The sequence below is a fragment of the Apiospora marii genome, assembly GCF_038362585.1.
Source record: "Apiospora marii strain CBS 49790 chromosome Unknown utg000002l_segment0_segment0, whole genome shotgun sequence".
In the NCBI taxonomy this organism is placed as follows: Eukaryota; Fungi; Ascomycota; class Sordariomycetes; order Amphisphaeriales; family Apiosporaceae; genus Apiospora; species Apiospora marii.
In genome coordinates, this window is record NW_027117373.1 from 2,839,555 (window position 1) to 2,855,046 (window position 15,492).

The 15,492-nt window shown below is 51.7% G+C and overlaps 4 protein-coding genes across 4 annotated transcripts; 1 reads left to right on the forward strand and 3 right to left on the reverse strand.

Moving 5' to 3' along the window:
- Positions 1-1,985: 1,985 nt before the first annotated feature.
- Positions 1,986-5,828, reverse strand: PG985_002580 (Patched sphingolipid transporter; the record flags this gene model as incomplete). Its single annotated transcript, XM_066822349.1, has 1 exon — positions 1,986-5,828. One exon carries the CDS (start codon positions 5,826-5,828, stop codon positions 1,986-1,988), a length of 3,843 nt encoding a protein of 1,280 aa, XP_066689781.1.
- Positions 5,829-6,124: 296 nt separating this feature from the next.
- On the reverse strand, positions 6,125-8,146 carry PG985_002581 (uncharacterized protein; the record flags this gene model as incomplete). Its single annotated transcript, XM_066822350.1, has 4 exons — positions 6,125-6,339; positions 6,779-6,902; positions 7,043-7,833; positions 7,903-8,146. The coding sequence occupies 4 exons, from the start codon at positions 8,144-8,146 to the stop codon at positions 6,125-6,127; spliced, it is 1,374 nt and encodes a 457-aa protein (XP_066689782.1).
- An 832-nt stretch (positions 8,147-8,978) lies between these two features.
- Positions 8,979-10,879, reverse strand: PG985_002582 (uncharacterized protein; the record flags this gene model as incomplete). The annotated part of the gene is made up of 3 exons (XM_066822351.1): positions 8,979-10,273; positions 10,327-10,753; positions 10,814-10,879. The coding sequence occupies 3 exons, from the start codon at positions 10,877-10,879 to the stop codon at positions 8,979-8,981; spliced, it is 1,788 nt and encodes a 595-aa protein (XP_066689783.1).
- A 3,032-nt stretch (positions 10,880-13,911) lies between these two features.
- On the forward strand, positions 13,912-15,370 carry PG985_002583 (uncharacterized protein; the record flags this gene model as incomplete). The annotated part of the gene is made up of 2 exons (XM_066822352.1): positions 13,912-14,751; positions 14,810-15,370. The coding sequence occupies 2 exons, from the start codon at positions 13,912-13,914 to the stop codon at positions 15,368-15,370; spliced, it is 1,401 nt and encodes a 466-aa protein (XP_066689784.1).
- Positions 15,371-15,492: the final 122 nt, after the last annotated feature.

Genomic DNA, 15,492 nt, shown 5'->3' on the forward strand with positions numbered 1-15,492 from the left:
ATTAATTTTAAAACTATTTTTAAATATTATATATTATATTTAAATATTTAAAAATAGAAATTAATTTTAAAAATATTCTTTAAAATTAAATATTATATTTAAATATATAATATTTAAAATTAACTTTAAAAACGTTTTTTAAAATTAAATATTATTAATAGATTAACTAAAGGGGTGTAAATATTAATGTATTTATATATATGCGAAGAGATAAAGAGAAAGAAAAAGGCGTTAGTCAACTAATGGGTAGAATGGACCTAAAAGGTGGACCGTTTCTACCTCTAAGGACCGCCTGTCTAATTAAGTTTAGTACCTAATCTCCCTTTACTACCTATCTTATTTAAGTGGGTCCCTTTACTAAGGCCTATTAATTATATATAATTTTAAAATATTTAAAATTTATTTTAAAAATATTTTATATTAAATTTAAAAATGTTCTTAAATATTATATATTATATTTAAATATATAATATTTAAAATTAACTTTAAAAACGTTTTTTAAAATTAAATATTATATATAATTTTAAAATATTTAAAATTAATTTTAAAAATATTTTATATTAAATTTAAAAATATTTTTAAATATTATATATAATTATTATAATTAATTTAAATTCTTTTTTTAAATATAATATATATTCTTTTATATACCGTATACGTACTATATACAACCTCTAACGTCCCCACCTCAGCCGAGCTGTACACTGCGGTGTATCCTGGGTGACACGAACTGGTCTTTGAAGATCGTGGTCGGATAGGTCCTGGTTAAACCTGGACGGACGGGGCGAGGGCGAGGGCATTGAAGTCAAGCTTTCTGACTAGCCTGCGACCCCCGTAGCAGCCCGCCTTGGCAGCATGGCGGCATATTGATCGCGTGCCTACTCGTTTCTTTTCTCGGCATGCGCCGATTGACTTTCTCCTTGGCTACCATGGCGAACGGAATCGTCCCAGCCTATCTCATGTGTTTGTCGGCCCTTTCCCATCGCCATCTTGCCTGGTCGACAAGTTAAAAGATCGAGCTCCTGCTTCCATACTATCGTGGACATTCTTTGAGCCCAGTGCAAAGACGGAAACGTCACAGCCCCCCACGTCCCTCGGCTGCCAATGTAACCCGGATTGGTCGTCTTGTGTTCGGTAGCTTCAATGTTGTCAGCTTTGTCTCAACACAGCCACTGCCAGTTTGCCCACCACCCCGTTTCTCCTTGCCCGTACCGACATGCCGTCGTGTATGGTAATACCCTCGGGCAAGCCGATAGCCCGCCGAGGTTGATCGATGGATAGTAGTTGCCCAGGTTGTCCTTCTGTCTGTTACGCGGTTACCTATTCTTCTGCAGCATCAGGGCATGGAGGTCCGAATAGGCTTTCCGATGGGGTCCAATCCGTAGATTTCTCGTGACACGTGCTTCCGGGAGCCAGCGTGCAGCGGATTGCTAGTTCTGTGGAACTCGTGGAACCTGCAGTCTGGGGCCCGGTGGGATTTCGTCTCGTCAATCCACTCATCATGGCGCAGCGGCCCGATGGAGCTGCACCAACTCCTGTGCTGCCATCATGTCAAGACTCAAAGGCAACACAGACAGACAGGGAAAACTCAGGAACACCGCTGGTCGACAACACGTGTATTCGCTGACAACCTTCTATTACGAGATTCTACAGAATCTACTGAACATCGCTTATGGCCGACACAAGATGGCCCTAATACCACTGCTCTCAGCCGATAATACCCAATCTAACTTATAAGTCCCAACTCCCTAAGCGATTGAACCCTTCAATCTAGTCTTCGCTGAATATCATACATGTAGTCTGGCTCATGGAGCCCCGACTGGCTAGGATTCCCAAGGGTAAATGGGTGTAGAGCTTATAGTCGAACCGTTATAGGCCATGCACCCCATCCGAAAACAATCGAAATTTGTCGGAGGATCTGGCTGGCATAGAAATCCCGGTAGCATGAAGAATCTTTCAAAGAATGAACCGGTGGACCGACTTGCTTAGTCGTCAAAGTCCGAATCATCGCTGGCATCTTCGGGGACAAGTGCCCTGTACCGTCTGTTTGCCAGGTCTTCAACCAGCCCACCTTCGCTCTCGGGGTCCACATACCCCTCGCCACCAGCCAGGCTCAGCAGCACCGGAAGGAAGATCAGGGCGTGCGTAGCTGCGAAGATGACAAGCGCTAGCCAAACACGGAAATAGTAAATCTCAAAAATCTTGGACCGAGTAAACGCCAATACACACACTCCCAGCAGCTTGGTGACCGTGATGCCGCTGAATACCGAGCCACCCACATTGACAAGTGCTGTCCAAGCCCGGGCATCTCGGCCACGGAATCGGTTCTTAGCCCTTTCCATGACGGAACCAGATGGGAACATGAAAGCTCGCGCAATGTGGGCGCAGAACTCGACCGATATGCCCACACAGATGATTAAGTTCACTAGAGACACTGCGTTCAGGGATACACCGAAGACGGCCATGGCTCCGATGATGTCGATCACAGTCATGGTGACAGTAATAGTGACAACAAGCGCTGTCATCACCGAGCCGAGAAGTACTGATGCCACAAGGAAAATGATTGCCACAGCCGACCCTAGGAGTGTTGCTGTGAGGTTGACAATGTTGGCGTATTGGTCGAAGAAAATGTAGAAGACGCTGTACGGGAAAACCTCGATACCCGTCTCTGTGTGAACCTCGTTGGCAATGCGACGAGCAGCAGCATACGCCTTGATGAAGTCGTCTTGACTGCGCAGAGGCTTGTGCATTGTTCGGAAGTTGCTGGCAGGAATCGTAGTCTTCTCCTCGTCCACTACCACGCCTTGACTGTAAGAGGCCTGCCCACCAAGAGGACAGTCATCATCAGTAGGCGCCGCCAGGAATCGCTTGACGTAATGCACAAACTCGTCGCCTTCTGGCATGCCGTAAAGTGTCACGTTCCAGGCCGGGTCGCGGTCAGCGAAACAAGCCACTCTCTTACGATTCACCCTGTCATAACAACAATCAACGGCTTCCGGGTTGAGCCAGAGGAAGAAATCGTCAATCCAGCTGGATGTAGGTGAAGCGATGTACGAAACCTCGGGTCTCTGTCGCTCCAACTCCAACGTGTTGGTCAAAGACAGGGGTTGGCAGGTGAGGAAGCGCGAACATATTTCTTGCTGGTGCGAACGCTCAGTAATGTTCAGGTTCTTTGTGACAAAGTACACGGGCGGGCCGGTATCCAGGTAGTTGTACATGTCATTGAAGTAGTCGATCAGATACGAGTCGTCGGGAAGGGCAACTCTCTGATCCAAGCCAAGCTGGACCTCAGGCAGCAGAGCGATAGCTGCAGCCAACATACCAGTGAAAATGACAATAACCAACACCTTGACTTTCTTGCCAAGCAGGGCAGGCGCGTAGTACTTTCGGATGAATTGCTGCAACCAACTCTCCTCTGGTACATCGTAAGGGCGAACCCCAGCATTGCCATTGCTACCGCTGAGGTGGACTCGGGCAGCCTTCACCTGAATGCAAGGGAAGCAGTCGGCACGGTGGTCTTCGATGCGCATCTGGTTGTATGAGAGAACCGAAATGAACAGTGTCATCTGGAGAAGAGCGTTGATGAATACTGCGCCGGCAGCATAGATGGCGAAGTTGCGCACAGCCGGCATACCAACAAAGGCACCAAGGGCAAATGATACAGTTTCGGTGATGGCCGAGAACAATATGGACGGTCCCATGCGTCCGAGCGCTTTGGCAATCCTCTCCTCGACCATAGCATCGGGGTGGCTGAGATTGACTCGTTCGAATTCATGGACAATGAGGAAGATGTTGTCAACGCCAACAGCGAGAACGATGAATGGGATGACTTCCGCAATGATAAGCGTCGCCTTGATGCCAGCCCATGAGAAAAGGCCGATCGATGAGGTGATGGACATGAGCACGATGAGAATGCCAACAAAGCCCAGCGTAAACTTGCTCTGGACCAGGCACACAGCCGGGTTCCTCATCAGCTCGCGCAGGGTCATGCTGGTGGAACCGAGTGCGAGAGATGCGTACAAGAACATGACTATGTAGCTGATCACGACAATCGTGGCATCTGTGTTGCTAGACTTGTTCAGCTCTTCCTCCAGGCTGATCTCGGTGGAGAATGACAGCCGCAATCCAAACTTGGCCTTGGCTTCAGGCTGAACCGTGTCCAACAGGAAGTCCTTCATGGATCTCTCCCAGTCCATTGCACGATCCAATTCCTGAGTGCCCTCGAGGGCATTGGCAATCACCCAGGTGGCAGTCATAGCCGGTGCATCAGCGACATCGTCGATGCTGTCATAGCCACCCATTACCATGTTTGGTTCGAGAGGCTGTCCAAAGTTGGGCCGGCATTGGACGGGCGACCGGGCACAGTCGATAAGATCACTTCTCCATGTCTTCGCATTGAAGGGGACGTTGTCCCAGTATGCGGCTACCGACTGAACCACGCAGGCATCGCCAGTTGGGTTGAAGCAGACATCCTGTAGAGTAACACCGAAGGAGGCGCCCTTAAGTTGCTTCGCGCGTTTCTCCACATCCATCCACCATTGAATCACGTCCGCATTAAGCACCGGGCCTGGACCGGATTCATTTGTGTCGTTGACAAGAAATGCCTTGTCAACACGGTAGAATGGCCCAAAACTCTCGTCAAAGAAGGCCTTCTCTTGGGCTGCAGCCGAAGTCGGGCTAACCCACAATCTCGCAGGTTCCCTCTCCAGCTCGAACTTGACCCAGCCGACACTGAGAAGAATGACAACCAGCAAACTGGTGACGATTGTAATGGCTGGGAATCTTGCGCACATATGCCCCAGCTTGCTGAACACCCTATCACACCAGGTATTGATTTTGTAGTACTTCTGTGGCCGGTCATACATGGCGCCGTTGCGGACCAGGTCACCCTCATCTTCATCATCGCTGGGCTCGGCGCCTTGCAGAAGATGAAGCCGCTCACTCTGTCTCTGTGCATGTCTCCGCCAAGCGACATGACCAACAACAGCCAGAACAAGTGAAAACAACAAGATACTGTATGTAAAGATGGAGGCAAAGGAGAGGCATGGAAGCACACCCACGTGACATGACCCTGCCTCTTCAACTGCTGGAAGTGTCGGGCAAACAGCAGGGCAGTCAACACATGAGCAGCGGAAGTTTGGGTCCTCGTCGTTACACTTCTTCGGTGTCATGTCTCTGGGGGCCATGCCGGGCTCCTTGTACTTCGGAGGGAAGTTCATCTGGAAAGGGGATCCGATGGCCTTCTCGTCACCCAAGAACTTCAAGAGCTCGGTATAGTTCTTCGCGCCACCGCCAATGAAGTCTATGGCTTTCGAGTTGGCGGGCCCGAACTTAACGTCCTTGCAGCTGTCGTAGAATCCGGTGCCATATTCTTTTGTAACAAGATGGTCCAGCTCCGTGACCATCAGCTTGCCGTTCTTCTCCTGCGTATTCGTCACGTTGATGAAGAGGGATTGGTCGGGCGAGCATGTGAAGGAACAGAACAGGTTGTAGAAGTTATCCTTGCAGGCCGGGCAGGAGCCGATGATCTGATTGGGGGTGGAAAGCGACGACTTGAGGGCGGAGAGCTGGTCGGAATCGCAGCAGACCTTGCTGTCCTTCCATTTCGGGCCGCATACTGCTTCGATTTCGGATGCGAAATCGGCATCGGGGGTTGTCGCGAGACCGTTGTCGACGCAGGGCAGTTCTTTGCCAAAGAACCCCTTCTTTCCGCAGTGGCCTCGTATCGCACAGCGACCGGCCTCGTGGATCGGGGTAAGGAGCTCAGCGTTGGCCGAGAGTGCCAATAGGGCAGTCCCGACAGCTCCGAGGAGAGGTATGCGAGCCATGATGGTGGTTATGTTGAGCCACCGGCTCGGGCCAAATCAAAGACACGGCTTGAACTATGATGTTGATGGTGTTGGTAAGAGGCGTTGCTGCGTGGTTTGTGGAAATGAGAGAGAATGTATTGTTGTAATTCGATGATGGTAAGATAAGCAGATGACGATACGCAGTCAAAGTGGGACTTTGTTATCGCATGTTTGTTGTATCGATTCAATCGATGGATGGGTGATGATGGGATGTTGGTGTCGGAACAGCAAGCAGCAGTGCTACTCAATCCAGGCCAGCAAAACAAAAGAGCTGCTCAAGTTGGGAGGCAGCAAGCTGTAGCTCCGACAATTAGGTTTCGGTCGAAGTTGGGGAAGCAAGGATCAATCAAATCAATGATGCTCTTCCGCGTCGTTGATGCGTTGCGCTTGCCGGTGCCTGGAATGGTGAGCGCAGGTGCTGGACGCGCGAGCTCTCTCAGTGGCTCTTCCCTTGAGCGCTGGGGGTACACAGTGATTCGGGCGCCAGGAGCTGTCTCGCTGTTCACGTAGCGCATGCGTCATCAGCGTTTCTGGAAGGAGGCCACCAACCCGACTCAGGGCCCGCCAGCCCGCTCTCCCCCATTCACTTATTGAACGAGTGCATAAGCGTCACGGGCAATTCGCTAGTGCCCCTCCCAACCCATCACAAGACACTACCCTCTGACAGCGCACGTGCCTCCCCCGGCGACTGGCTTTATATTCACACAGCGCTCAGGGGGGTCTTCCAGTCAAGCCTACCAGACTGAGGCATAGTCGGGTAAAGCAATCTATCTATTTTCGTTCTTTCTCGATATATCTTCAAGTCAATACAAGTACATTAGACCAGAAGGAATTGCTTCAAAGTTGTATCATCAAAAGTAACTCCGAACACGACAATTCCAGGTAGAGAGAGTATGGAGACTCTAGACCAAGCTCCGTCATGCACGCACTCAATACACCCATGCGTATTTTTCCCTGGAGGACGGATTGGCCGAGAAACACTCCTGCGGCGTATGCGCCAGTCTGCTTGCGTCCGTTGCCGGAGACTCCAACTTCACACTGCTTCCTGGCGTGCTGGGGGAACCATCGCTACCATCCGATACGTGGCGGCGAGGCAGAAGCGGTTGCGTGGTGACTGTTGCTTTGCCGGCTAGGTAGTGCCGGCGCCGGCGCCGACGATGAATGTATAGACATATCGCTACCACCCCTGTGACCAGCCCCGCTATGGCCATGCCGATTGCCAGTGCGGCCACATCTGCGCCGCTCAGTCCCGACTTCGTCGAGTTCTGCTGTGCTTCTTGTGTTGACGGGGCAGAAGAGGTAGGGCATGGTGATGAGGTAAAAGGCTCCGTGGACGTGACGGTGACAGATGTGACAGAAGTAGACGAGTAAGAGGGAGCATGGCGTGATGTAAACGGGCTAACATGGTTACTGTGTATTGTTGTGGAACGATTGGGTATACGGGTTTTGGGAGAGAAAGGGGCCGTAGTAGGTGAAGAGTGTTCCGAGGCCTTTTTCCCCAACACCGTTTCGGTATCACTCGGTACGGGGATAGCAATCACGGTGTCAGACGAAGGAGTGGGAAGAGTCGTGGCCGATGTATCTGGGAGAATGGGAGTAGGCCTCAACAACGCTACCGTACTGCCAGACAAGGGATGGACTGGTATACCGGTCAGGGGCACCTGGAAGGAAGCCCTGGTAGACGTGGGCAGGAAGGTCGGCTGTGACGGTGCTATGTCAGAGGCTGTGGCCACCGAGATTTTCGCTGTACTTACAAGCGATCCTGGTGCGTACCGAGGCTGTGTTTCGGAGGTTCTACCGTAACTTAGCACTGGAGCCTGATGCGTTGTCACTCCCATGGTACTCGGATGAGTCGCATACATGTTTGCATCCGATAATGGAGCCGGGGCATGGGGAATTCTCGGTTCTGCAGGCTGCGAGTAGTCCCCTGGCGCATGGGATGCTCCGGTCCCTACTGGCACAAGTACGATGCCATCAGTCGGGGCTGTCAAGAGATTTAAACGTTTGGATTTCGAGTCTCTCAGGGGCAAAGGGGCTGCAGAAACTCACATACCTTGAGTACAAGGGATCTCCGCGACCGAAGTCCAACTGTCGTCGTCAACATCATGCTCATTGCGTTGATGACCACCAGATAATGTTGGGTTTGGAGAAGCAAGCGCTGGGCACAGGGTAGTTGCGTGGTAAGAATGTCCCCCAGAAGAAGCCTTAACCGACGGTCTTGGGCTTGGTGAAGCGAGCATGGGAGTCGAAGCAGTAGCCTGGCGAGACTCCCCACCTCGCAACATTGGGATGAGCATCGTGTCGCCGAGCGAAATGAGAACGTGGTCTACCAAGAGGTAACGAGCCAGGTAGGTATAAGACAACGACGGCGGCACCCAAGGAATGGACGGCAAGAGTCTATAATATACGTGTCGGAGCCGGTGACCATATCGCTCGTTCTACTTGTTGTGTCTCGACAGAGTCATCTTACTGCTCTGTTCTGAGAAATATTGTTTGCTACGGGTGCTATGCGTTCAAATTCTTCAGATTTTGGGGGTGTTTGGTGCCCCCTTTCGCTGCCATTGTCCGAACCCAACATGAACACAAGCAAACTATAGACGTAAGCGTCCAATATATGCGGAAGAAGTCAAACTTCCTTCGAATGCGACTCGATATCGTATAGTAGGAGCGCCGAAGTCAGCAAGGCCCAAGAGCAGCAGTCGGGTAAACTAGGCACCAAAGACGGATGTCGACGTCTGCTTGCTTCAAGTCGTGTTGCGTAAGTAAATTTTGTCGAAGAGGAATAGCCATAACGAATATTTGCCACAGCCAACAAACAGCATGCTTGCATCTTTACAAAGACGTCTCGAGACTCTATACCGGTCACGTCTGCAGATGTCGTTCCTGCCTATGTGCTCACGGCCCGGAATAAAAACGAGCAATATGTTTTCAGAATATTGTAATATTGACCAGACGCCGTCATGGCTGGCGTGGTAGTCCTAATGCTACACTAGCTTAAAGGGTATCGCTTTAATGATGTGAGCGAGAAGCAGCTCAGTTTCCAACGGAAAGATTGGGCCAGAGGACCCTGTCTAATTCGTACATCCAACAAGAAAATTATACCGGAAGAAAAAAATTATTTTCGGGATTCTAATATCTAGGCGGCCCTCTCTGGGCCTCCACGTCTCCATAACCGTAGCCGCGGGGCGGCCCTCTTTGACTTTGAGACGTTCCTGGGCGGGGCCCGTACGGATCGCTCTGTTGCATCGGCGGCATAGGTGCCGTCATGTTACGTTGCGGGGGCATTTGCGACCGTTGCTGGGGCTGGGCCGTTGCACTCCGCGGCGGCAGATAACCTGGGGGGCCGCCGTAAGCAGGCCGGTTCTGTCCGGGGCCCGCGTTCGAGTACATAGATGGCGCCGGACTAGAGCGGCCGTCCCTGATGCTGGCATTGTCGTCAAACATCTGCTGCGGTTGTCGGCCCGACAGCTGATCAACTACTCGGGGCATAGGCCGGCCGTAAGGATCCATGCTGCCGCCTGTTAAGCTTCGCTGAGGGGGCATGGGCCCGTTGCCGTATGGGGCGGGGCTTTGCGTGTATCGCGGTCCAAAGGAGGGATTGTTGTTCTGCATAGGGCGTTGCTGCGGGCCGCCATAGCTTCTCATGGATTGAGCTGTGCCTGGACGTTGGGGCGGGTAGTTCTCGTAGTCGATCGGCGGCAGAGTGGGTGCCGGAGATGCAGACCGGCCCATTGACATAGGTGCAGCCGATCCCATCAGGGGAGCGTTGGAGGCATATGAAGCTCCTGTACCTTGGCGAGACGGGAGTGGTCGTTTCTGGTCAAAGGCACTCATCTCGATCGTATTAGGGGTTCCCGGTCGAGATTCATACGCCGGCAAGGTCGCCATAGTCTCGGTGCGGCTCAGACCCATCTTCGGCATTTCGGGCAAGGAGTCGTCCTTGGAAGGATCCATGAAAGTAGGTAAGCTGGCCTGTCGCTCGATCGGAGTCTTCTCGCCGGTTTTCTTCGCGGCCTTGGTCTGTGCCTTGAGCCTGTCGCTCTCTTCCTTCGCGATAGCCTTGTTCACCTTGACCGACACAATTCTCATCAATCTCTTGTTAATCTTTCTCGAGCAGTAGCCCGATAAGCCCCCATCCTGTCTTGGGATATAGTGCCAGAGGAAGAAAAGATAGAAGAGGACCGCAATCAGCAGGGAAAGGAGAGTGATGACCCAGACGATCAAAGTAAAGATCATGCCGGATAAGACAACGACCTGCTGGGTGTTTTGCTTTGCCAGCTCTCCAAGCTTGCTGAAGAAGTTCATGATCGACTTATCAACTGAGCCAGTCTCAGTAGGAATCAGGTCATTGCTCAGGACATTATACAACGTGAGAGCATTGAGGACCTGACGTGGGCCAGAGCAGAAGATCACACGAATCCAGGCTATATTCAATCAGCAACCAACTTCCCAAGCGAGGTAACGTGCTTTGACTCACATTGAAAGCTGAAGTATGTGAAGAGCGCAACATACTCAGCACCCTTCTTCGATTTGGTGAGCTCCGCGAATACCAAAAAGCGCCTCCAACCTTGGCTTCCCCAACGGACACTCTCTAGACGAACAGCCAAGTTGTCCAAGAAGGACTCGGATACACTGCCTCGGTTCATGACACGCCTGGCACGAATGTGCTCGAAGGCCAGGTTGACAAATGAGGCTATGATGCAGGCAGAGAATACCCATTTGATGACATCAAAAGAGACAAAGGACGTGGCCTTGACTTGGCTGGTCCACTGGTCAAAAGCCAACAAGTTCACTGCAGTGAAGCTGTCGACGCCGTAAACGGCCATAGAAAGAAGAAGTGAGAAATGCAAGTATACATAAGCGAACACGGTGAAACAGGAATCGGACTTGAAGTCCTTGAGACTCTGTTGACACCGGAATCATTAGCACCGGTCCGGCTAATATCGACAAGCCAGAGAACTTACAATGTAGTCCCATTTCGCCTCAGGTCGCACATCGGCCACGCGCTTCTTAGAACTAAAACAACCCATGATGACTATTCCAGAGTTCCGCGCTTGCACGTTGTCGAAATGAAGTAATTGGTTTACTGGTAAATGAACGTAGCCGGTCGGTCGGTCGGTAATTATTACAATAGACGCCTAAGAAGTCGGAGCCCTGCTACCCAATGAAGATGGATAAGAGAATGAATGAATGAATGGAAGGCGGGATTCCGGTAGAGGGTGATCCAAAAGGTCGTCGTCGTCGTCGTCGTTGTAATAGCTTATCGTCCAGCCGGTCCTGCCGATATGCACAAGTCGTCGCTCGCCTGCGAAGCTGTTCGACTGCGCGTTGATGTTTGAAGAAGAGCAATGGCTCGCAGAGCGGTGGTAACCAAGACGAAAAGAATAAGAACAGGTGCCTTGGCGGATGCGAGGGGCTTTCAATGAGAGACAGGCGCCACCCTAGGATGAATTCGGCGTCGTTGAGGAGGTGATGATAACTGATGGGGGACTGCGACAAGTCTCAGTCCCTAGCTGACCGACGACATTCCACCGAACCGGAACACTGTGGAGTGAGAAGAGTGTTTTTCTACAGCGACATGTCCTTGCAAAGGCGCTATTCTCGGGGTTCACGATTCGATCGACACAGCGGTACCGTGCCCTGTCAGACTGTCTTGGCCGGAGTGAAGGTGGGAGGAAGTCGCCAGAAACCAACGGCAAGAAGAGACGTTGACAGGCGTCAAATGAGAAAGGTTTGGTCGACGGAGTCCCTGGGAGGTTTGATCGACTCGAGATAGACCCCTCTATGACCGTAATGCCAGGGCCGGGCGTGGGCTGATGTATCAGATTGCTAAATGGGGTAGAGACGACAATGCACCGACGCAAAGTGCCGTAGAAAAAAAAAGAGGAACGACTGGGGGCCAGTAGGTACTCGGATCAATGGCTAGGAGCGCAAAAACCAAAAAATGAATGACTATGATTCGGGTAAAGATCGTTTCAGTGGGCGCGTATGCGGTGGTGTTGTTTTTGGATGGAAAGAAAGTCACGTCCGTCTCATCAATCTGACGAAAGTCGGTCGGTTTGGAAGTTCAAGTGAATTGCTACTTTGGTATCAGACAGAGACATTACTACTACCATGCGTGCTATTACTGGCTACGACTGGGTACGTCTTTTGCCCATCAAATGCGACCAGGCTCCCTCCGCTTTGCAGCTACTAAAGCTACTCAGCTAGCAATCTACTTTAAGGTGGTGTTGCATCAAATAGAGAGGGCCTGCCGAAAAGGGGGCCACCATGGCTTGGCGAGTTTGAAGTCGAGTGCAACATTACGATATGTATGCCAGCAACAATAACTCCGGATTGGCTGTAAGATTCTCAAGGGTCTGTGGATGGCTGTGACCCGCGAGGACGCAAGGCATGGGCCATTGGTCAATTACCATGGAAGACCTGCTGCGAAGGGCTTAGCGCAGCAGTGGGCTTCCGAATCCCAGCTCGCGCGTTTTGGACTTCGGGTCTCCTGATGAAATTCAAAATTGGCATGGGCCCCAGAAGGGAACCTCTCTAGCCGCCCCCTGATTCCTGCCCTGTCTTGCTCTGCCCTGCCCTGTCCTGCCCTGTCTTGCTCTGCCCTGCCCTGTCCTGCCCTGATCTTCCCTGTCGCTAGGCCCATTGGGTTAGCAGCTTGGCCCCCGAAACAGGACATGGGGAAAGCCAAGATAGAACAGGCCCACACACGGACACAAAGCTGCCACCGGCACGAGCACGCCAGGAACCAACGATCAGATGAATCAAATCAAAGGTCCTGCTCTTCCAGAAATTGGTCCTCTCTGGCGGCACTCAGCACCCAGCGCCGCCATCTCAACGGCCCGGGCTAGAATCGAAACAATCGCAAACATCATGCGGCCAAGGCAGCCTTGTTTGATAGCCCAACTGCCTGCGCCGTACTGTAGTAGTATGTAGATCACGCACTTGCGCGTCGTCAGTTTTCTCTTCCCCTCCGCGCCTCTGGTTCGTTTGGCCTGGCTGGAAACAGTGGCCCGCCCGGCTTGTAGAAACAGCCGACATTCGCGAACGGTCCCTACCAAACCCACGCTGCCACGAATTGGGCAGCAGGATGGGTGAGGGGCCTCGGGGCCAAGTCGACCAAGCGCCCCCAAAACGTGCCGCCCCAACATCACCACCCAAGGCGGCTAACGAATGCGGGAACAGGAGCATGCAGGTAGCGCGAAGGAATGCAAGCACGCGCCTAAAATCCGCCTTTGAGGTATTGTAACCTATCAAATGCTTTTTCGATAAAAGTCAAGCTTCCTCGGGAACTCAATGCCTATCATGGCAAGTCGTTTTGATAGCGTCCAAAACATAACGGGTCACGACGGCGCCATGCGTGCGCCTGTGCATACACGGCGCATGTTGGTTCGCCTGAAGACCAGCAACAACTATTGAGATTCGAAAATATCGCGTGTTACGTGCCGTCCATCCGTATGCCGCGTGCAAGCATTTCCTCGAACGAAATTGATTGCGTAAACTCTGAATTGCTCCCAAATGATCACGCAGCATTGTGGTGGATTGATATCATTATACTTGCCACGATCGGCATTGTGGTGTACCACTTTGCTACAGCCAGGTCCCTTGTCTGGGAGTATTGCCCAAGGTATGGGCCATGGCATCGACTATCTGCATTGCTGTAACAAATTGGCTTCAAAACATGTGCGCCATGCTACCAAATAGAACTCCGATGCACCACATACTGGTTACTACTGCCAAATTTCTACATAAAAACATGGTAAAGCCGACCTCTCACAGTGACGCGAAGAATGCAATACCATGGCACCCATAAAGTGACGGTTTTGCATTAGGTACTCTTCTAAGACAACAATGGCTGCTTCGAGTAGCTTTGTGTGCTTGGAATGTGTTCAACATGTCTCCGAGGATAGACAACAAAGAGTCTGACGCGTGCGTTCAAAGGGATGATGTGGTTGTCTACAACAAACCTCGCTCTCAACCTTGATTCTGGCCCCCTCGCTTTCTTGTTTTTTGCTTCCAAGCAACCAACAACTACCTGAGCGCACGCGCATACTGCCAAACTATGGAGGAACCTTACCGCGGCCTTTCGAAGAGAGCTGCCTCCGAGCTGTCGAGGCAGGCATCCAAGTACGACTTCACCTCGGAGGTGTCCCCTGGCATCTGGAAAGTGGTACGGAAGAGTGACCGCGCGCAGTTCCTCGCTCGCGATGTCTCCTCTTGGCTTCTCGACCATGCGAGTGACGCGGCCAGTCACACTTCGCTCCTATGGCTGCTCGACAACCAGCGTATGATCGAGCCCCTGATGGCAGTCCTCAACCACGAGAACCTCGTCAATTTTATTGACTGGGTACAGCTCATTGGCTGGAAGAACAGCAAGCAGCCCGGCGAAGTAACTCACTTTTTCATCTACGACTACTGCAACGCCGGGACCCTGGAAAACCTGTTCCAGACAGAAATGCGAATTGTAAATTCTAGTAACAACGATGTGCGTTACGAAATCCCCATTGAACATGACCGGTTCCTACCGGAGTCTCTATGCTGGCACGTTCTATGTTCCACTCTCAAGGGGCTTGCGTGGTTGCACGACGGAATCCGCGAAGACTTGGACCCCGACACCAATGAATATGAGGTCTTCGATGCTGGTTTGGACTGGCAGACGATACTGCACAGGGACATTACCCCAGCAAACATTTTCTTCTGCCACCCGCACACAATGAGTGTGACTTACGGGCAGTGCAAACTGGGGAATTTGAGCAAGGCATTCGTTTCGGGGCACGTGAACGGCGTCCTCGGAGGCCGGGTACCTCCCGGCCAGGGCAAGGTTCTGGCCGGGCAAGATGGCTTTGACACACAGGAAAAGCTCCGCAAGAACAAGGACATGCCGATGTACCATCCGCCACAGGTGAGTGCCTACCCCAGTTTCTCATGCGTATGAATCGTCATCTGACAGCCGCGGCTAGTTTGAACAACCATACACCATCATAAGTGAGTATCGGTCGGTCGGTGATATACTCATGGGGATGATGGTCAAACCTCATATGGCGGCCATGAAGCACATGGAGTATATCCGTGACAGTAGCGAGGAGGACTGGAACCAAACGTTCAGCAACGCCAACTACAGTGCAGATCTGAAGGATCTGGTATGGGAGCTCATGTCAAGAACCGAGCTCGAGCACCAAGCTACCTTTGAACTCTACCTGAGAGCGAAGGAGGGGTTCCAAAACTTCCGGGAGACTGATCGCGATGGCAAGGCTGTGGTGACGATAGAGGATGTGCAGGTCAAGCGCGCCGAGGCCGAGGCGGAGAGGAGGGCCAGCGAAGCTGAGTTGACTAGGCGGCGGAACGAGCAGTTGGTCAAGGAAGATGACAAGGTCAGAGATGAGGAGCTGGAGCCGCCATCCACTAGCCCCACCCGCGAGAAGCTTCTTCAAGAGATCGCGGAGCTCTGCCAGACAACGGTTGAGAGGTACGAGCGGCGCAACCACCAAGTAGACGATGGGGGCCAATCGGGACAGGATTAGTCATTTGCCATGAGGCCTCGGCGTGGCCCTGACTCGTCTCCTCCTATAGCATTATCGAGTTGCTAGAGTAGTCAATTAAACTGCATGTAATTTGTTCCAAGGCCTCGCGGTCTCAGACTGGG